The sequence below is a fragment of the Sorghum bicolor genome, chromosome 2, assembly GCF_000003195.3.
Source record: "Sorghum bicolor cultivar BTx623 chromosome 2, Sorghum_bicolor_NCBIv3, whole genome shotgun sequence".
Taxonomy (NCBI): Eukaryota; Viridiplantae; Streptophyta; class Magnoliopsida; order Poales; family Poaceae; genus Sorghum; species Sorghum bicolor.
Window position 1 is genome coordinate 25326600 of NC_012871.2, and position 23045 is coordinate 25349644.

Here is a 23045-nt window from a genome sequence, read left to right on the forward strand (position 1 = left end):
CTTGAGGCCGTAGAGGGAGCGCTGAAGAAGACAGACGGCGTCGGGGCGCGTCGGGTCAACGAAGCCGGGGGGCTGCTGACAGTAGACGGTCTCGTGCAGGTGACCATGAAGAAATGCATTCTTCACGTCCAGCTGGTGGATAGGCCACCGATGCTGAGGACGACCCGAATCGTGGCAGGCTTGACGACCGGGCTGAACGTCTCGTCGTAGTCGATGCCATGTTGCTGGGTGAAGCCGCGGACAACCAGCGAGCCTTATGGCGAGCCAGCGTGCCGTCAGAGTGGAACTTGTGCCTGAAGATCCACTTGCCGGTGACGACATTGGCGCCGGGAGGCCGGGAGACGAGGCGCCACGTGTTGTTGTCGACGAGAGCCTTGTACTCCTCAGCCATAGCCGCGCGCCACTGAGGGTCAGCAAGGGCCCCTCTGTAGTCACGGGGAATGGGCGAGGTAGTGGAGGAGGTAGCGACGTGAGCAGCTATTGGGAAGCCATAACGAGCAACAGGATTCAGCGAGCCGGTCTGGAAGCGCGTCACCGGCCGGCTCGATGTAGGAGGCGGCGAAGGAGGCGGGGAAGGCACCTGTGGGGTATAAACCCCTAAACTCTCATGGGCCTATATGGGCCGCACCATCAGGGTGGCTCGGCCCACAGGATGAAGACGTGCGGCGCACGACTGGTCGGCGTGCACCGCAAGGCTACAAGATATTGTACCAAATAGGATACTTTGCTTGTAACTCTGTCCCTTCAGGATATATAAGGAGTGGCAGGGGTCCCCTAGAGGACAGATCATATTCAATTCATCTCAACACAATCCAATACAATCAGACGCAGGACGTAGGTATTACACCCACACGGCGGCCGAACCTGGATAAAAACCTTGTCTGTGTCTTGCGTCACCATCGAGTTCGTAGCTTACGCACCGTCTACCGATAAACTACTACCGTGGGTATACCCCAAGGTAGACTGCCGACTAGCTTTCGTCGACAGCACCACAACTGGAGTAGAGGCCGGCTGTACAAGGACAACAGGCGCCTGCTCCACACCGGTGGAGAAGGTGGTGCAGCGGCTGTCGCAGGGGCTGGTGCAGAAGTGCCAGCACGCCGCCGAGTGTAGACTCGTAGAGGTGGAGGGCCGGCTGGAGCAGGACCAGCCGGGGCAGGGGCAAGGACCGGGCCAATCTGTAGAATAGGTGGGTCCTCAGCAAGCTCCTCCAAATGACCACTATTTTGTGGCTGCGCAGCATCAGCTGGTGGCGGCGTGGCAGTAGTACGAGGCACCGGTGCAGGAGGACCTGTAAGAAGAAAGTCCAGAGAGCTTGGCAGCACACTGGGAGGGTTAGTACTGAACGGAAATTGCGTCTCATCGAAGTCAACATGACGGGAGATGATCCGTTTAGTTGTGAGGTCGAGACACCGATACCCCTTGTGTGAGGAGGGATATCCGAGAAAGACACAAGCTGTGGAACGAGGGGACAGTTTGTGTTTGGAAGTGGCGGTGAGGTTAGGATAGCAGAGGCAACCGAAGACACGGAGAATGGTGTAGTCTGGGGGTTGCCGGAAGAGTTGCTCATAAGGAACATGATGCTGAATGGCTGAACAGGGGCGCCTATTGATGAGATATGTGGCTGTAGCTAGTGCCTCTGCCCAGTATTTAGGTGCCATGTGAGCGTGGATGAGCAGCGTGCGGCATATGTCGTTCAGGGAACGGATGATGCGTTCAGCCTTGCCGTTTTGAGAGGAGGTGTAAGGGCAGGAGAGACGTAGGTGAATGCCGCTAGAGGCAAAGAAGGTGGCGAGGGCATTGTTGACGAATTCAGTGCCATTGTCAGCCTGAACAGCCTTGACAGGAACGCTAAACTGTGTGTGGACGAAGGCGCAGAACTGAGTAATGTGAGTAGCTACCTCGGACTTGTGGACTAGGGGGAAGGTCCAGCAAAAATGGGTGAAGTCATCGAGGATGACAAGGTAGTACTGTGCACCAGAAATGCTAGCGACCGGGGATGTCCAAACATCACAATGTATAAGCTCAAACGGTAAAGAGGAAACTGAACTGGAATTTCCAAATGGCAGCCGCACATGCTTGCCAAGTTGACATGAGTGACATAGAGTTTGGGCTGATTTATTACAGGAAATCGAATTATTTTGTCTAAGAAAATGGAGGGCAGCAGCTCCTGGATGACCAAGATGATGATGCCATAGGTCGGTGGAGATGGCGAGGTTGGCCTGTGGCGTGGCAGGGACGGTGTAGAGGCCGTCGGAGCTATTGGAGCGAAGAATCACGCGTCTGGTCTGCAGGTCCTTAACAGAAAAACCAAACGCGTCAAATTCGATAGTGCAATGGTTGTCACGAGTGAATTGGCGAACTGAAAGTAAGTTGCGCACTAGAGAGGGGACAACTAAAACATTGTGAAGCGAAAAGGGAGACGCGTGGCCTGGTAATGTGGAGCTGCCGGAGCAAGAGACAGGAAGATGATGACCATTGCCAACAGTGATGGATGGAATAGAAGAGGGTTGACGGGAGAGGAGTATACCATCCGAATTGTGCATGTGAGAGGTGGCGCCGGATGTTAGAGGTAACACAGATTTTGATTAGCCTTGAGGCAACTAACCCCAGGCGTCTCCTTCATATATATAGAGAAAGACAGATATTGCATTGATTACAAACAGCTCACTAGAGCTTTAATTAGACAGACTAGCTGCCTGGGTACCCGCACAACTCTTGGGCTACCCAAGGCCTTTAATGACAGAAATTTAACTAGCACAGTTATCTAAGAAATGCTTAGGAAGCAGGGCTTATTAACTACATTTCTCCCCCTAAGGCCTGCTTCAATTAATCTTGATCTCCTTGATCCCAATCCTGCTCCTCATCTCTTCCAGCTTGGTTTTGCCCAAAGCTTTAGTCAGTATATCAGCGAGCTGATCTGCAGTGGGAATGAACTCTGTCTTGATGCTACCATCTTCCACACAATCTCTGATGAAATGATGCTTGATTCTAATATGCTTGCTCCTGTCATGGAAAACAGGATTCTTTGCCAAAGCCAGAGCAGACTTATTGTCTACTCTGAGTTCCACCACTTCAACTTTTCTTCCCAACAAATCTGCAAACAGTCTTGACAACCACAAAGCTTGGGTTGCAGCAGTTGTCATCGCCACATATTCAGCCTCACAGCTAGACAGAGCAACAACTCTCTGTTTGACAGACTGCCAGCTGACCAGGCTGGTTCCAAGGAAGAACAAACATCCAGTTGTGCTTTTGCTTGAATCAACATCTCCAGCCAAATCTGAATCACTGTAACCCACAAACCTTGCTTTGCCTGTTGATCTAGTGTAGCAAAGCCCATGATCTAGAGTACCAGCCAGGTATCTCAAGATCCTTTTCACAGCCTGAAGATGTTCAGTTGTTGGCTTCTCCAGAAATCTGCTAACATACCCTACAGCAAAAGCCAAATCTGGTCTGGTGTGCACTAGGTATCTCAAACTGCCAACCAGTCTTCTGTACTGAGTTGGATTTACTTCTTTTGCTGTGCTTTCCTTGCTCAATTTCAGCCTTTCTTCCATGGGTGTGGTGGCTGGATTACAACCTGCCATACCACCAAGCTCAAGTATCTTCTTAGCATAATGGGTTTGCTTCAGAGTGATGTTCCCTTCTGATTGTCTCACCTCAACTCCCAGATAGAAGGACAGAAGACCTAAATCACTCATTTCAAAGGTTTGCTTCATCTTTGCCTTGAAAGCTTCAATCTTCTGCTGATTGGCTCCTGTGATGATCAAATCATCAACATAGACTCCAATTACCAGTAAGGAGTCACCTGATCCCTTTCTGTACATAGCAGCTTCATACACATTCGGCTCAAAACCCATCTGCTTGAGAGTGAAGTCAAGCCTGGCATTCCATGCCCGAGGAGCCTGTCTCAGGCCATACAGGGCCTTGTGCAGCCTGTACACTTTCTTCTCTTCTCCTGTTACAGCAAAACCTGGAGGCTGTGTAACATAAACCTCCTCCTGGAGTTCTCCATTCAAAAATGCAGACTTCACATCCATGTGATGTACTGCCCATCCCTCTTGTGCTGCTAAGGCAAGCAAAACACGCACTGATTCCATCCTTGCAACTGGTGCAAAAGCATCTTCATAGTCAACTCCTTCCTGCTGCACAAAACCACGGGCCACAAGTCTTGCCTTGTGCCTAATTACAGCTCCATGTTCATCTTTCTTCAGCTTAAACACCCATTTTAGTGAAATGGGACGGTGACCAGGACGGGGAGAAACAAGTTCCCAAGTCCCATTCCGCTCTACTGATCTCAGCTCCTCCTTCATCGCTGCTTGCCAATCTGGATCATCTTTGGCTTCTTCATAGCTTGTAGGCTCACCAGAATGGGTGAGATTAAGTTCTGCAAACAGCCGCTGCGCTGGCGGAGGGGTTGGCTGATCACCAATAATGTCATGAATCTTCCGATAGCGGAGTTCTTCATCATCATGGTAGGCATCCACCCTTTCATCATCATCTTCCAGGGGAGTCACATGCTCAACCTGAGGACTTGCTGGAGCTGGTGTAGGTGTTCTGGGTGACGCAGGCGCCTCTGCCTCCGCTGCGGGCTCCTCTGCTTCTGCTGCAGGCTCTCCTGCATCCACCGGAGAGAAACCAGGCGATGCAGGATGTGGCGGAGGAGATGGTGAAGGCGACGCTGAACTTCCTGCTTCAGGGAGTTCCTCTGCCCATGGGAATTCAACAGAAAACTCACTGCCCGCTGCTTCTGGTGTGCCTACTGCTGGTGATGCCCAGTCCCAGCCGCGGCCTTCGTCAAACACCACATCACAGCTGACACGCACGCGTTGGGACACTGGATCATAGATACGGTATGCCTTGGCCCCTTCCGCATACCCGATAAACACGCCAGCCTCTCCGCGGTCATCGAGCTTGCGAAGCTGAGTAAGCCGCCGGGTATAAGCCACACAGCCAAAGACCTTGAGGTGGCCGACTGTTGGTGCCCGACCATGCCACGCTTCATAAGGAGTGACATTCTTCAGCGCCTTCGTCGGGGATCGATTCAGGATGTGTACAGCCGTCATCACAGCCTCCCCCCAAAACCGAGAGGGCATCTGGCGTTGCTTGAGCAGAGCTCGTGCCATGGCCACCACTGTTTGGTTCCTGCGCTCAACAACACCGTTCTGTTGCGGTGAATAAGGGGCACTGAAATGCCGTTTAATACCTTCATCAGCGCAGTATGCAGTAAACTCTGCGACGGTGAATTCACCGCCATTGTCGGTGCGCAGGACCTTCAACTTGCGCCCGCTTTCCACCTCTGCTGCCACCTTAACCTTCTTGATTGCTTCTGTTGCTGCGTCCTTGGATGGCAGCAGCACAGCCCACATAAAGTGGGTGGCGTCATCGACAAGCAGCAAGATATAGCGGTTGCCCGCCGGTGTCGCTGGCGTGACCGGACCGCACAAGTCACCGTGCACCAGCTCAAGCTGATTCTGGGCACGGTATGCTGCTGCAGCCGGAAAGGAACGCCGCCTCTGCTTGGTGGTAACGCAGGTGTCACACACCTGCTCAACATGGTCGACCACCGGCATTCCGCGCGCCATCTCCTCCTTGCTGAGTCGCCGGAGTGCATCGAAGTGCAGATGGCCGAAACGCTCATGCCACTGCCACGCCTCTTCATCCTTGCGTGCCGCGAGACAGACAGGTTGTGCAGCCTCAAGATGCAGAATATACAACCTATTCTTCCCTCTGCGTACCTTGGCGAGCAGACGGCGACTCTTGTCCCAAATGCGAAGCACGCCATCATCAATCTCAACCTTGGACCCTCCTTCATCAAGTTGTCCCAGACTTATGATAGAGTTCTTCAGCGCCGGAATGAAATAGACGCCATGAAGAACCCTCTGCTCACCGGTCTTGGCTTGGAAAACAATAGACCCGACGCCCTTGATCTCAACCTTCGACGCATCCCCGAACCGGACCGTTCCTCGAACGTCAGTGTTCAGATCAGCAAAGAGCTCTTGGCGCCCGGTCATGTGATGCGTCGCGCCGGAGTCCAGGTACCAGCCGCTGTCCACCTCTTCTTCGTCCACGCCGAGGTAGGCACGAGCGCGTGGCTCAGAGAGCTCGACGTGCTGCGCCGTGTAGCTGTGCACCAGCGTGCTCTGTTCCAGGCTGATGAAGCCATGTGCCAGAAACAGAGCACCATCTTCATCGCACTCAGCGTACTGGGCGCGCGTCTCATGCCTTCCTTGGTTCCCACCACGCTGCCCAGCCTGATTTCCGCCGCCACGACCTCCACCACGGTTGCCACCACCGCGGCCAGCACGGTTTCCCCCTCCACCGCCGCGCTCTGCATCTTCACGGCGCGGCTGGGGACACTCACGTGCCCAGTGGCCTTCCTGGTTGCAGTTGAGGCAGGTGTTGGGGCCAACACGACCAGCGCCTTTGCCTTCTCCACGTCCGCCACCACGGCCAGCACCTCTGCCTCGTCCGCGTCCACCACCACGGCCGCGTCCGCCGCCACCGCTATGCTGGTTCTTGAACCAGAACCGCCAGCTTCTTCTGCGCCTTGCTTCTCCTTCAAACGCGCACGCCACTGCTCCTCGGTGTACAGCAGCTTGCCGTTAATGGACACCGGCTCTGTCACAGCTTGCGCTTCACGTTCATCCACCGCCTTGAGCCTTCCTGTCACCTCCTCAAGCGAGAGCGCCTCGAAATCGAGGAACTGCTCGATGGCGACGACAATCTGCGTACTTGGCAGGCACCGTGCGCAGAAACTTCTCCACAACACGCTTCTCGTCGATGTCCCTGTCACCATGAAGAACAAGCTGCTGGTGCAGAGTTGACAGCCGCAGGGCAAAATCCTCCACCGGCTCGCCAGGCTTGACATCCATGTTCTCCCACTCCCGACGCAGCCGCTGCAACGTCGCTCGGCGGACCCTGTCCACACCGATTCGAGTCGCAGCGATGGCATCCCATGCCTCTTTTGCTGTCGCCTTGTCAAGGAGCGGGAGCCCCAACTCCTTGGGCACAGACGCGACAATCACCTCCAAGGCTCGCCTGTCGTCGCGGTACTGCACTGGGCCTCCTTCGACAGCTTCCCAGAGATCGCGCGCCTGCATCCTGAGCTTCATCGTCTGGCTCCACTCATAGTAATTTGTCTTGTCCAGCATTGGCCATGATGTGCCGCTGCCGGAGTCGCGGTAAACCACCCTGCCTTGCGGTGATTCATAGCGGCCGCCGCCACGACGCCTTCTGTTACGCAGTGGTGACTGCGAACGGCGCCTGTCCCGCGATGGAGTCCTCTGGCTCCTCAAGTCCTCCTCTTCCTCTTCCTCCTCTTCTTCTCCCTTCTCAGCAGCAATTTCGGCCCGCAGCTCCTGCGCCGTCCTTGCTGCCGCCTCTGCAGCAGCCGCCGCCTGCTGTGCTGCCTGGACTGCCAGCGCTGCTGCTTCCTCTGCAGCCTTCAAGCGCGCAGCCTTGAGTCTGGCAACGCGCTCAGCAGAGGTCGACATGGGTGGAGGAGGAGAGGAGATGGCCTCGTGGCTCTCTGGTGTCTAACCTAGCTTTGATACCAAATGTTAGAGGTAACACAGATTTTGATTAGCCTTGAGGCAACTAACCCCAGGCGTCTCCATATATATAGAGAAAGACAGATATTGCATTGATTACAAACAGCTCACTAGAGCTTTAATTAGACAGACTAGCTGCCTGGGTACCCGCACAACTCTTGGGCTACCCAAGGCCTTTAATGACAGAAATTTAACTAGCACAGTTATCTAAGAAATGCTTAGGAAGCAGGGCTTATTAACTACACCGGAGTCCATGACCCAGCCGGAGTTCTGGAGCGCCATCTGGTTCAAGGCGGCGATGAGGCCGGACTGATCCCACACTGGAGCGGATGGAGCTGTTGGAGGGGGAGCGAAGACGGTGTGGGCCTGCGGACTGGCGCCCATGATGCCCTGGCCGCGCTCGCCCAGATCACCGTGAGGGGGCCAGCCGCCGGTGCTGTTGCCCTGCTGCCACCCGCTGCCTGGAGGAGGAACGCCGCCCTGGAAAGCCCATGGGTTGTAGCAGAACCAGGGCCTCATGGGGCGATTGCCCCATTGCTGTCCACTGCCGCTGCCCTGCTGCCAGCCAGCGTCGTTGCCTTGGCTGCGCCAACTGCCCTGTTTCTTGCCGCCCTTGCCCTTCTTGCCACCCCCAAAGCTCTTGGGAGCAGCACCAGTGGCCAAAGAGGAGGGGCGGCACCCGCAGGTGGAGCCAGAGGCGGCCACCATGGCAGATGCAGCCGTGGTCTTCTCATCGTTGGCGAGGCGCAGCTCTTTGAGGGAGAGCATTTCGCGCGCCCTGGAGAAGGAAAGCAGCACGGTGGAGTTGGCGATGTCGTCAGCAGTGGCGGTGTAGCGCGGGTTGAGGCCACGGAGGAGGTTGAGGACGAGCTGGGAGTCCTCGATTGTGTGACCGACGTCCCGGAGGGCAGCAGCCTTGATCTTGAGCCTCTGGCAGTACTCGTCGATCGACGAATCACCCTGCTTCAGGGAATGGAATTCCTCCAGCAGGAAGACTGCCCGGGGCGCACGATTGGAGCGGAAGAGTCCCTCGATGGCGACCCACAACTCGCGGGCAGTCTGGTTCTCGTCGGTGATGGCGAGGTCGAGAACCGAGTCGTCGACGGTGTTGAGGATCCAGCCACGGACGGTGCACTCTGCGATGTCCCACAATGGATCCGCAGCGGCAGGAGGCCCGTCGATGTGGGGACGGAGGCTGAATTTCCCGCACAGAGTCTGGAAGAACGAAGCCCACTTGGTGAAGTTGGGTTTATCTCCAGGGTCACCGGGATGTGAGTTTTCACATTGACGGCTGTGTAGGGGGGGACGATGACAGCCTGGGGTGGAGCTTTGGCAGCTGCGGCGGCGGCTGCGGCAGCAGCAGCGGCTGCGTCGTCGTCGCCAGGCATGGCTGCTGGGAGAGGTGGAGGGGAGGAGGAGCGGAAGCAGAAGGTCGGATCAGGGATCAATTGATCGCGGCTGAAACCATGTAGAATGATGGAAAGATTAGGAGAACACCTCTCACCCAACGTGGGGGGGTGACATTGATATATATAGCCAATGCAATGGCAGGTTACATGCAATACATGGCAGGTGCTAATCATACTAAATATAGCCTTGCCTAATATACACTTTCCTAATGCAATACATGGCAGGTGCTAATCATACTAAATATAGCCTTGCCTAATATACACTTTCCTAATAGACATATCTATCAGCTCTAGTATTCCAATTTCACACAGTGGTCATGTACCTCTAGCAACACCCACTGGCTCTACATTTCATCTCCACAATGTTCTTCATGTCCCTTCTATTATCGTAATCTCTTATCAGTTCGTCAATTCACTAGAGATAACTCTATGGAATTTGCACACGAGGGCCGTCATCTTTCACTACTATAGCGAGGGAGATATCTACACCTTTGCTCACCATCCATGGCCTTGTAAGATAATCTGCTGCATTCTCCATTTGTTTTGCTGCAGCAAGGAGTTGGCAATAGGTCATTTCTTCTGTCCTCTATCTACTGTACTAGTATGGCAGTGGGCCAACCATGTAGTAGCTTACAACAGCCATGTAGAGTACTTGGGGCTGAGATCAGCCAAGTACTAGTGTACCTTATGTAGTTGGTAATTCTCTATCACTACTTGTATATATATACTCTATGTATTGCAACAGAGAAGGTAGTTTAGTTGCTGCACTTGTATGTGCTGTGTGCTGGGTTCAACACCTTCTTCTACCTCTAGCCAAGGTGTGTGTGGGTGGGTGATAGTTCTAGGAATCTGGTTGTTCTATTGATGAACTAGAGGAGAATTACAGTGGCTAAACCTAACAATGGCAGCAGCGATAGAGCTAGTTCTCCCTCCCTGGGAGGCTCTGAACAAGATGATTCTATTTCTGCTTGACTCCCCTAATCATCTGTCCCTTAGTTATAACACTAACAAACTGCTAACCCATCTCCTATTTTCACTCTCTAGATCCTAACTTATAGAAACAGATACCTAACACAGATAACTATGGCTTAAAATTAGGCACTGGAGGCTGGCGCCTTCTTCCTGCTGTACTGTTTCCCAATGAAAGCGTCCACAACAGTGGGTGATTCAGGTGCTACTCACCTGTGCAGCCTGGCTGGTTTCGAACAGGCTTCCGCCTTCCTGTCTGCTGCAAAGCTTGCTGATGTTTGGCACGTCCACAACACTTCAAAAATCCTATGCCATGCCCTAATATTTCAAGATAGATAACTGCATTAGTGAGGCAGACAACATGACCTTAAAGGATTAGGGTATTGTTCTCCATTTGTAGGAATGACTTGAAATGCTCTAGAGACAATATCAAAACTTAAGGAAACCTGCTTCAGTTAGGTGGAAAGATATCTTTAAGGATATATATGCAACGAACAAGGTATCTAGCAATTCATATCTGTAGTTTCGTACTAGGGGCATAAAGGTGGGTTCTTATACCACATGAATAGATATTTTGTTTCTATAGTACCACAACAGCACTCACTGCACAGCTGTGGTGTAAATGTTCATAATTTATACTATGTTCAACTTCTGCATTTAGAGTTTACTATGATAAATAAATTATTTAATCCAAAGTACACATATATGCTAATTTAATCTCAGCTTTTTTCCCCAGTGTGCATTGGCTGCAATTGTGATTTCTGCTGTTACTGGCTTGGTAAGAGCATTTTCACATCTTACTTATTGCATACTGTGATTGAATCATATAGTCTTGGTGCCTACTGTCACTATCATGCCTTTTGCAAAGAATAAATTTATCATTTCACTATTTGTTGTGACTTTATGGTTATGTAAAATGTTACCTTAATAAAATTATAAATGCCTCAGTTTGTTTTGTATCTCTTCTCATAGTATTTAATCCTTGTGTTGTGATTTAAACAATTTTACATTCAAATTCTCACGGAAATCAGTGTTCTAATATTCAGGTAGATTATGAAGAGGCCATCTTCTTGTGGTCTATTGATAAGAAGGATTTCTTTTTATGGGCAATCACATTTATCACAACATTGGTTTTTGGCATTGAGATTGGCGTCCTTGTTGGGGTAAATTGAAAGTCCTTTTTTTTCAGCTTATCATAGATTTATCATTGACATGAAATAAACATCCCTTTTTAACTCTGATGTTTTTCTTTTTAGGTTGCATTCTCATTGGCCTTTGTGATCCATGAGTCAGCAAATCCGCATATAGGTATGAGAGTGTTGAAACTTGTGCTCTCTTACTCAATTGGGCTTAGCCCTAGGGGAGGTAAAAGGTGTTCCATACATGGGCTTCATGGGCCTAGCCTCATGGGCCTAATACTCATACTCCAACACCCCCCACAGTCTGGACTACCGGTGCAACGGAGTTCAAGACTGGATAAGAAGGAAAACAAGCAGAACACACAGGATCCCCCCGCAGCCACAACTAGCCACCGGTGACGTTGAGGCTGGAGCGAAACTCGGCGAAGGTTGAGGAAGGGAGGCTCTTGGTGAAGATGTCCGCAAACTGTGAGGTGGTCGGGACGTGAGGATCCGGACGTCGCCGATGGCCACATGGTCGCGGACGAAGTGCAGGTCGATCACATGCTTGGTCCGTTGGTGCTGCACAGTTTTGGTGGAGAGATAGACGGCGCTGACGTTGTCGCAGTAGACGAGCGAGCTCCTAGCGAGGGGGCGGTGAAGCTCAACCAGTAGCTGGCGGAGCCAAGCGGCCTCGGCCACGCAGTTGGTAACAGCGCGGTATTCCGCCTCAGCACTGGAGCGTGAGACCACTGGCTGTCGCTTGGACGACCAAGAGACAAGGTTGCCGCCCAGGAAGACAACATAGCCGGAGGTGGACCTGCGGGTGTCTGGGCAGCCTGCCCAGTCAGCGTCGGTGTAGACAACCAGCTCGACAGAGAAGGACCGGTCGAGGAGGAGCCTGTAGCCGAGAGTGCCACGGAGGTACCAGAGGAGCCGCTTCATAGCAGTAAGGTGGGGCTCCCGCGGAGCATGCATGTAGAGGCATAACTACTGCATGGCGTAGGTGATGTCAGGTTGTGTGAAGGTGAGGTACTGGAGCGCGCCAGCAAGACTTCACTAGGCGGTAGAGTCCTCTGGCCCAAGCATTAGACCCTCTGCCTCTGATAGCTTGCCCTGAGTATCGACCGGGGTAGAACAGGACTTGCAGTCGGTCATCCCTGCGCGCTCCAGAATGTCACAAGTGAACTGCCGCTGGTGGAGGAACAAGCCTGAAGGTCGGGGCTCAATAGTGACGCCGAGGAAGTGATGGAGCACACCAAGATCCTTCATAGCAAATTCCTTCTGGAGAGAGGCAATGATGCGCTGGAGCAGAGACTCGCTGCAGGCGGTGAGAACAATGTCATCTACATAGAGGAGCAGGTAAGCAGTCTCGCCCCCGTGGTGGTATATGAACAGTGAGGTGTCGGACTTGGCCTCCGTAAACCCAAGAGTATGCAGGAAGGTAGCGAACCGAGAATAGCAACCCCGAGGCACCTGCTTGAGACCGTAGAGAGACTTGTTGAGCCGGCAGACCAAGTCAGAACGAGAAGAATCCACGAAACCGTCTGGCTGATTGTAGTAGACTGTCTCAGTCAGAGTGCCATGGAGGAAGGCATTCTTGACATCCAGCTGATGCATAGGCCAGGAGCGCTCGAGAGCCAATGAGAGTACGGTGCGGACGGTAGCTGGCTTCACCACTGGACTGAAGGTCTCATCATAGTTTATGCCGGGCCACTAAGTGAAGCCCTGGAGGACCCAGCGAGCCTTGTAGCGCTCCAAGGAACCATCAGCACGCCGCTTGTGCGTCCAGGTCCACTTGCCGGTGACGACGTTGGAGGCCGGCGGACGGGGCACCAGATCCCACGTCTGGTTAGCGAGGAGGGCCGCGTACTCCTCTTCTATCGCGCGGCGCCAGTGAGGATCTGACAAGGCCTCGTGGACGGAAGAGGGTACCGGAGAGATCCCCGTCGCGCAGGCAACGACGGTGAGGGCCTGCGGCTGGGACGCCTGCCTCGTCACCATGGGGTGAGTGTGACGAGGATCCCGGTGAATTGAGGCGGGTGGTACACCGATGGCTTAGCGCGAGAGCGCATCGGGGCCGGAGCCGAGGGCGGTATGGACGGGTGCTCCACCGGAGGTGGCAGAGTCGATGGCAGAGCCCGCACCTGTGACGACGGCGCTGGTGGCGAGGGCGGCAACGGAGCCAGCGACACCAGCTGGAGTGGCGGAGCCGGCTCTCGCCGCCGCTGGTAGACGAGGCCGGAGCACCGGGGAGGAGGTGGGGGCGGGGCGCTCGGTCCCGCGATCGGGACGGCGACTTGGGGCACAACGGGAGGTAGCGAAGCCAAAGGTAGCGGTGGTGGAAGCTTCGGGGCTGCCTCTGCCGTGCCAGGTACTAGAGGAGGGTCCTGGCTCGTAGTAGGGGCGAGGTGGGACCAACAGGAGAGCGTGCCGGAGCAATACCTCTAGGGTAGAGTGGAAACTGTGGTGGAACCACCGAATCAGTGGGAAAAAAGGAAGCTTCCGCTGGGTCAGCCGGAGGTGTGGAGGTGGGGGTGATGGAGAAAGGGAATGCCGACTCGTCAAACACGACGTGGCGAGAGATGAGAACACGGCGAGAAGAGAGGTCCAAACAACGGTACCCCTTATGCTCTGGGGAGTAGCCAAGGAAGAGACAGAGAGTGGAATGGGGGGCCAGCTTATGAGGAGAAGTGGCGGCCGTGTTGAAGTAACAAGCGCACCCAAACACACGAAGGTGATCGTAGCGGGGAGGGGTACCGAAAAGAGCGTGGTGTGGTGCGGGGGCAGGGGAAGCCATGGAGAGCAAGAGGTTAAGGAGATAGGTGGCGGTGTGGAGGCTCTCAGCCCAGAAGCGAGCGGGAAGCGAGACCTATAACAGAAGGGTGCGCATGACATCGTTTGTGGTGCGAATCATGCACTCAGCCTTGCCGTTCTGAGGGGAGGTGTAGGGGCACGACATGCGCAACTGGACACCACAGGAGAGGAAGAAGGAGCGAGCGGTGGTGTTATCAAACTCACGCCCGTTGTCACACTACACAGCCTTGATGGTGAGGCCGAACTAGGTGGACACCCATGCAAAGAAGTGGCGAAGAGTGGTGAATGTATCAGACTTAGCACGCAAGGGAAAAGTCCAGGAGTAATAGGAGAAGTGATCAACCACCACCAAGTGGTACTTGTAGCTAGACATGCTAAGTACAGGAGATGTCTGCAGGTCGCAATGGATAAGATCAAAGATGCAAGCCGCATGTGAGGAGGGAGGGAAAGGAAGTCTAACATGACGGCCCAACTAGCATGCATGACACAAATGCTCATCAGGAGCGTGGGGGAAAGGCACAACAGAACTACGACTCAGTTGTGTCAAAGCAGCGCGGCCGGGATGTCCAAGGTGACGGTGCCATGTAGTGGAGGTGGTGGTGGTGAAGGCAGATGCCGAAGGGGTGAATAAGAAGGCAAAGGAGGTGTAGTAGCGGAAACAGGGAAACGAAGGGTGTAGAGAGGCCCAGTGCTGTTACAACGGAGAAGAGGACGCCGGGAGGCCAAATCCCGCACAGTGATGCTAGAGGGGTCAAACTCTACCGAACAAGAGTTGTCAGTTGTGAAGCGACGAATAGAGAGGAGGTTGTGAACCATACCGGAAGCCACAACAACTTCCGGGATATGAAAAGAGTCATGGGAACTGGCAGTGCCTACGGAGGAGACAGGAATGCAGGTGCCATTGACGACCATGATGGAAGAGGGACAGGAAGGGTGGGGAGGACTGATAGAAGAGAGTAGACTCGCATCGGGCGTGGTGTGGAAGGTGGCGCCCTAGTCAGCGATCCAGTCAGGACTGACTGGTCGCAGCCCCGTGGCAAGAGGAGCTGCGGACGGAGGGTTGGCGGTGGTGCTGAAGGAGTAGGCCGGCGGGGGAGGAGGCGCAGCTCCTCTAGGCACGGCGGACATGGCCCGCACGCGTAGAGCCGCTGCGTCCGACGGCAGAGGCGCCGATGACGTCGCGGTGAAGGGGGCCGGCCTGCCGTGGATGGCAGCCCAGGCAGTGACGGCTGAGGTAAGGGCGAGTGAGGCCGCTGCGGAGGTAGGGTGCAGGCCCGCAGGGCGTGGAGCAGCGGCGGCGCACACGGGGGTGGCTCCCAGGCCCACGCCCACGCCCACGGCGGCCGGCGCCCCCGCCAGGAGGGCAGCAGCCACGGCGGCCGCACGTGTGGCGGCGGTGGGGGGAAGGGACCCGCTACTTGCGCCCAGGACGAAGAGGATGGAGGGGGTAAGACAGGAGGGCCGACAATGGCGGCTGGCGGCGTGCCGGCATGCCTGGCGGCTAGTCCTGGAAGCCCGCGCACGGTTGGTCTTCTACGTCTGCGCCAGGGAACGCGCCGGCCCCCGCGCTCGTGACCAGAGCTGTGGTGGCGCTCGCGCCCGCCGTCGGGGAAGGCCGCGCCCGCGCCGGGGAAGGCCACGCCCGCGCCCGTGCCGGCCCCCGCGCTCGCGGCCAGGCTGGGGGTGCACTGGGCGGCGGCGGCGCCCGCGCCAGCCCCCACGCCCGCGACGGGACAGGCGGCGGCGCTGGGAGTGCGCTGGGCGGCGGCGGCGGCGGCGGCGCTGGGAGCACGCTGGGCTGCGGCGGCGCCGCCGGGAGCGCGCGGAGGTGCCGGAGAACCCGCGATCTGCGCCCAACTGAAGTTTGGAGGGGCGTAGTCGGGAGGAGGGGGATTAGGCCGGCCGGCCATGGCGGCGGCGCCTGGATCGTTAGGGGAGGGGAGGGAGGGAGGAAACCATAGCCTGATACCATGTTGAAACTTGTGCTCTCTTACTCAATTGAGCTCAGCCCTAGGGGAGGTACAAGGTGTTCTATACATGGGCCTCATGGGCCTAATACTTATACTCCAACAGAGAGTTTGGTTCCAGTCAACTAAATAGTGCCATACTTCTAGGATTTTTTTTTTTAAGAATTCTAGGGCATAGCCTGTGTCTATTAACCGAGAGGTCAACAGACCACATGTCCTTATTTACAGCGCTCCAGATGGGGAAACCATCTGAGTTCAAAATTAGTTCAAAACACCAGTTCAAGGCAACCACCTTACAAGTGAAAACTCCAAATTACAACTAAGACAACACCAAATTTAAACCACCCGGTAGCACCAGGACGTCGACAACACTGTCCGGAAGGCAAAACCATCAATGGAGCACCACTTGAGGTTGAATTTGCTCCCACCGGAGCCAATCCTTTCCAGCCATTATCTCCACTGAAGCCAAAGCACCTGGGCTGCCTCTTTCTTGAACAGCTTCACCTTTTGAGAAATGACCTCCTCCTCCGGGTATAAGATCTTCCATTTTTCCACCATCACAGCTACCTGGAAAAGGAGTATAGCCATACTCTTCCAAGTCGATCTCTGAAAACACAAATCATTTCTAAGTTTCCAGAGGCACCAGACTGCAGCCAAAGTAAACATATTCAAAATACCATTGCATTTATTACTTAACCAAAATTTACCAATATCTTCAAAGGAAACTATTAACTGATGAATGTCAAAGGTTTTAGAAAAAACATGCCAAAGTTGCTTCGCAACAACACAAGTAAAGAACAAATGTTGAATGGACTCCTCATTACAGAATGAACACGTTGGATCTTCCACTTTTCTTCGTTTACTCAAATTATCCCTAGTTAGGAGTTTGTTCTTGCTAAGAAGCCACAAGAAGTATTGAACTCTAGGAGGGATTTTAATATCCCAGAGGGAAGAAATGAACACTGGCTGGATACCTCTGAAATTAACTACCTTATAGAAAGATTGAACATTGAATCTGCCATTTGAAGAAAACTGCCATACCATGGAGTCTTCTTCATCACTGTAATTGATTGTTGAGGCAATTTGACAAACTTCTTCCCAAAGCTCCAACATGTTCTCATCACCCATTCTACTAAAGGAACATTTAAGATCTGTACCATCCCAAAGGCTGGCAACAGACTTATTCTTCTCGTTTACCCATCTATAAAGCTTCCAATATTGAATAGCCAAACTAGAAGTGCCTAACCAGTTGTCCTCCCAGAACCTTACTTTTTCACCGTTACCAATAACCCACCTATATCCCATCTTAGCTGCTTGAACCGCCCACATGAAACCTTTGAAAAAAGGCGAGGCACCCCTAGTTTGCAGAATATTAGGATCTTTAGTATTGTACTTAAAATCTAAGATCTCTGTCCAAAGCTTGTTCTTGTCTTTTTCATATCTCCTAAGCCAAGATGCTAGAAGACAAATGTTTGAATCTCTCAAGTTGGGGACTCCCAAACCTCCAAAATCTTTACTCATAGCAACAAATTCCCAATTAGCTAAATGATATTTGTGTGCATCATTCAAATCATTCCATAAGCAGTTCCCCATATGAGAATTGAGAATCTGAATAGCCCACTTTGGGAATTTAATAAAAGAGAGTAAATAAATGAGAATACTAGCAAGACAAGTTTTTATCAGTAACGTTCTGGCAGCCAAGGATAGAAGTTTGCCCCTCCACCCTGCTATCCTACTAAGGAGCTTATCAACTAAAGGCTGTAAGTCTTCTCTAGTCAAATTATCATAATGCTGCGGCACACCTAAATATTTAATTGTGAAAGCACCAATAGGACAACTGATGATACTAGCAGCCCTCTTAATTTCTACTTCATCAAGATTTAGAGTGAGGAGCTCACTCTTACGGAAATTCACTCTCATTCCCGAGATCTGTTCAAACCACATAATTACATGTTTAAGGTTCACCAGGTGAGGAAACTCAGCACTACTAAACAAAATAGTATCGTCTGCATATTGGAGAGGCATGATACCTCGCTATTTGTAATCAGTAAAAACCCCTTGAACCAAGCTACTCCTAGCAGCCTTATCTAGCATTCTAGAGAAAGCATCACCAACTAAATTAAAAAGCAGGGGAGAGAGTGGGTCTCCTTGTCTTAGACCCTTTCCCGGTTTAAAGTAAGCACTTTCCTCACTATTAACCAAATACCTAAAGACCCACCTGTGACTAACTGCTTAATCCAATTAACCCAAATACTAGAAAACCTTCTAGACTCTAAGACTTCAAACAAAAAAATCCCAGCTTACCCTGTCATAGGCTTTTCTTTTTGGGAAAACACAAGAGAGCTGTGTTTCATTATATTATAGAGATGAAACATAAGTTGGGTCCCCAACAAGCTCCTCACTCATATGGGGACCAAATATGAGTGAGGCACAGATACATAGAACCGGGTTACAAAACGACCAAAGCTAGAGGGATCTAGTCAGCAAGAGCTAGCCCTAACTCCAAAAGCTTCTTAGCCCCAGCCATACACCATAAGCTGTGTTCAGTCTTAAGTTCCCTCCAAATAGTGCTGACAGAAGGAGATATTCCCTCAAAAACACAAGCATTCCTATGCTTCCAAATACTCCAGGCCCCTAAAGTAATAAGGGTGTTCACTCCTTTCCTGTGCTGCTCAGAAACTTTGCTTATCGTCTCGCGCCACCAATCAGCAAAACTCCGCTCATTGATCTGAGGAACCAAATCAGCAAGGTTGAAAGGATTTAAAAGCTTAAACCAAACTTGTCTGGCTATCACACATGTTGTTAGCAGATGAAGTATTGTTTCCTCTTCTTGATCGCATAACGGACATTTCTCTGGATGGTAAAGGCCTCTCTTAGCGAGCCTATCCGCTCTCCAGCACCTGTTTTGGATAGCCAGCCATAAGAACATTTTACATTTACTTGGGGCCCAAGTCTTCCATATTCTTTGCCAAGGTTCAAAAGTTACAGCGCCAAAGAAGAAGGCTTTATAAGATGATTTGGATGAGTAGCTTCGACTTGCATCTAGCCTCCATGTGTGACAATCCTCCTGGTCAGTCAGATTAATATTGAGCAAGCAGTCCCAAAGCTGTAGGAATTCTCTAATTCCTGTCCAAGATAAGCTTCCTTGGCCATTCCAGATTGGAGAGAGCTTCAGCCACCATTTGTTTCTTGCGGGTTCTTGGCGGAACACACGCAAAAACCAATGGTGCAAGATTTCAATAGAACTACCATGCAACCACCTATCAGTCCAGAACAGAGTATTGCGTCCATTTCCAACCTCTGTAGTGACTGCAATGGAAAATAGAGCTCGCGAGTTGGGGTGCGAAGTGTTAGAATATATTGTAACAGCCCACATTGGGCATACGGCCCATTGGCCTTGTACACTGTAACCCTAGCCTATTAGGCTATATAATGAAGGTCACCCCCCCTGATTAGGGTGTGCGGTGTTTCTCTACATGGTATCATCCCTAATTACGATCCTAATCTTCCGCTTTGCTTCTCCTCCGCCCGTGCGTTCTCTCTAAGAAAGCGCGCCACCGCACCATTGGCCGCGTGTGCTCCTTCGCGCCGCCGCCTTCCCAGGCCACGCGCGCCGCACGCGATTCGCGTCGCCACCTTCCCAGGCCGTGCGCGCACCTTCGCGTCGCCGCCTTCCAGGCCGCGCGCCCAGGCCCGCCTTCGCGCCCAAACCATCAGCCAGCACGCCTCCATCTTCCACCGGGTCTTCACACACCACAGGGGTAGCCAAGCTGACGATCGACATCCCAAAAAGTAATTCTGGCTTCTCCGGGATCGAATCAACCGTCCCAAAGCATGGCATGATGACCTGTGCCGCCATATCATCAATGAACGCTAGCCGACCCGAGGCAGTTGAAGGCAATAACCGCGCATGCGTTGCCTCGGGCACCAGAGGCTGCGCCTGCAGCAGGATCTTCGAGATCCGCCGGCTGACCCACAACGGATGAAGTAGATGCCCGCGCATGCAACGCCTCAGGCACTAGTGGACGCGCAGCCAGCCCACCAGACACCGAACGGGAATCAAAACGTTGAAGCACCGAGACCCGAGGAGCTCCACCATCGATACTGGGATGATGAGCAAAATCCGACGGGGCAAGATCTCACCGCCGCCGACAACGCCTCCCGCGGTCGGGGTCATCATGCGGCGGGGACGGCAGCGACGACAGCGCATCCATCCCAGCATCCAGAGCACCAGACACGGCGATCTTGGTTTCATATTTCAGGGCACGCTTCGTCGAGGGAACTTCTTTGACAACCACTAGTGGCTCGAAGATGTCCAAGAACATGATCTCAGGGATCGACTCCAGTTGAGAGCACCAAGCTTTGAGCCAAAAGGAAGAGTAGTGCCTCTAGTCGACCGTATCAGGATGCAGTCCACGGACCCAGCACCATTCATCAAGAAGATGCTTCGCCGTCTCGAGTTCCCAGGCGTGTGCTGGAATGCCCTTCAGCTCCACATCAACCAGCGAGGGCAACACCACCACAGACGCATTCCTGAGCCGGGACCAACGTCGGAAAACCAGCATGAATGGCGGCAAGTGCACAGGCTGCCCATCATTGAAGATACGAGATGTTGTAGCTTTGTTGGGGAGGACTAGCAGGTAATCAGCACTGTCCAAACGGTGAAACTTTAACGACTCAATCAGGAGCTCATGGCGACGAGCAAGCTCATCAGCCAGAACGTCAACCGACAGTGCTGCCAAGTCCCCAAAGATCGTAACAAAGTGTGCCCTGCACTGCTCATACTCAGCTCTGGCCATCCTAGCAGAACGATCAATTGAACCATTCCACCTCTTTCTGTTATTATAATTGTATAAGGGCCCATCTACTACTCGCCCATATTGCCTATGTGGCTCTCTCTATATCCAACTCCACTATTGGAGTGCTTGGACTTCTGTAATTTGTAGGTTAGTAACAACTAAGGCCTTGTTTAGATGTGAAAAAAATTTGGATTTCGCTACTGTAGTACTTTCGTTTGTTTGTGCTAAATATTGTCCAATCATAGACTAACTAGGGTCAAAAGATTCATCTCGCGATTTACAGTCAAACTGTGTGATTAGTTTTTGTTTTCGTCTATATTTAATGCTTTATGCATGTGCCGCAAGATTCGATGTGACAGGGAATCTTGAAAACTTTTTGGATTTCGGGGTGAACTAAACAAGGCCTAAATGGCATATTATGAAAATACTTCATGGTGTATCTCATGATACTAATTTTCTGGCATAGATATTTGTGTTGTTTTCTAAGTTTATTTAGTCAAACTTATAAAATTTTGACTTAAGACAACTTTTTTATTTCCGTAATTGTGTTGAAGATTATCAACTCTTTGGTTGGGGCTGATCTGTGCTTGTACAGCTGTCTTGGGCCGTTTACCTGGCACTACTGTGTACAGGAATACATTACAGTACCCTGAGGCTTATACATATAATGGGATAGTAGTGGTTCGAATTGATGCACCCATCTACTTTGCCAACATTAGCTACATCAAAGACAGGTAAATTTGTTGGTCTGTTTTCATCATTTGTGTAAACACAGGAATACATTTTCATCATTTACAAGGTAATGTAAGTTCATCTGGTAATCATAATTTGTCAGGTTGCGTGAGTATGAGCTCAATCTTCCAAGTTCAAATAAGGGACTTGATGTTGGAAGGGTGTATTTTGTTATCCTCGAGATGTCCCGTAAGTCTTTCATTTTCTAATTGCACTTTTTACAAGAAGCTTGTGAATCATTGCTTTCTGCATCAGATTGTTCCCCTCGGTAGTGGTCATTTCTGAAAGAAACTTATGAGCTTCTTAAGGGCTTTCAGTATCACTTGTTAAAATGATAAAATATTTGGTCATGCAGCTGTTACATATATTGATTCGAGTGCTGTTCAAGCTCTTAAAGATTTGCACCAAGAATACAAAGCACGCCATATTCAGGTTGATCCCGTAAGCACATTTGAAATTGTTGCACCGAGAAACTAGTAAAAAATGTGTTTAGAAGCTGTATTTTCTTTACTGATTGCAGATTGCCATAGCTAACCCAAACCAGCAAGTGCACCTTTTGTTGTCTAGATCGGGCATCATTGACTTGATAGGTGCTGGGTGGTGCTTTGTGCGAGTGCATGATGCTGTGCATGTATGCCTACAGCATGTGCAGAATTCATCTTCAAATGCGTTGAAGCTGGCTGTTCAGGCATCAGGTGAGTTGTCCGATTCTGTTTCAACTCCTAAACCAGAGAAGCAGCATCGAAAGTACTATGGCTTCTTCAAGAACCTATGGAAGGCACGGGACTACGCGCACGCTGATGGTGAGGTGCAGCCGCTGCTCCGGCAAAACCTTGTGTAATACAGAATACTTAACGGGATGGACTCACTCCCTCACTGTCTTGGACATATATGTGTTTATTTATGTCGTTAACTTGTTGTGATGAAGAAAGTGAAGTGTACAATTGTTACTGTGCTGTTTATTTATCATTTTTTATAACATATAGACACGTAGAAGGAAAGGAGAAGATATTCTCGTTTGTTCACATGAAGATTTTTATCAAAAAAAATTTATCAAACATACATGTGAGAGCTCAGATCAAAAAATCCTTGCGTATCAGCGGTCGTGGAGCTTACTCGCGCATGCTCATTGGCTGCTTTTTGGCATGGACTCTACTTGCATGTGTACTTTTTATAGGGTATGGACCACATGCATGTATGTAGCCAGCTCAATAATTTCGGCTCGTTTTATCCGGCTCAGTCTAATTTCGGCTCGTTTCATCAGGCTGAACATGGATGTTTGGCTCCTTTGTAACACCCTAAATTTTGCTCTTTTGGAAATAGATAAAAAATAATTTAATTTGCTATTTTGTGCTCATAAAATATAGAAAAAAAAATAAATAAATTTTGGGAAAATAAAATTTAATATAAGTTTAGAAAACATTTTTTTTGGTGTGTGCATTCATGCTATGGCATTTTATTTTGTGATGTGTGAATTTTGCAAAAGAAAAATTTGTTCAAAATTCAAATTGAAAATGCTTTTGAAAATGAGTTGAAAAAAAACAAAACCCTTCTCCCCCCCCCCCCTCAGTTTTGGCCCAGCCGGCCGACCCCTTTCCCCTCCTCTCTCTCCGGTGGCTGACAAGCGGGGCCCACCCGTCAGCTTCATCCCTTTCCTCCAACCGCCTCTCTCTCATGAAGC

General features: G+C 51.5%; 1 protein-coding gene across 10 annotated transcripts in view; it reads left to right on the top strand.

The window, feature by feature from the left end:
• LOC8063874 (sulfate transporter 4.1, chloroplastic) overlaps positions 1–22424 on the top strand; it is a 55269-nt gene extending 32845 nt beyond the window's left edge. For all 10 annotated transcript variants that reach the window (XM_021453103.1, XM_021453107.1, XM_021453104.1 and 7 more), the window contains 7 exons: positions 10668–10709; positions 10978–11094; positions 11188–11239; positions 21228–21366; positions 21468–21553; positions 21720–21796; positions 21885–22424. In XM_021453103.1, the coding sequence (XP_021308778.1) occupies positions 10668–10709; positions 10978–11094; positions 11188–11239; positions 21228–21366; positions 21468–21553; positions 21720–21796; positions 21885–22205 (834 nt within the window). In that variant the 3' untranslated portion in view covers positions 22206–22424. The remainder of the gene's footprint in view (positions 1–10667; positions 10710–10977; positions 11095–11187; positions 11240–21227; positions 21367–21467; positions 21554–21719; positions 21797–21884) is intronic.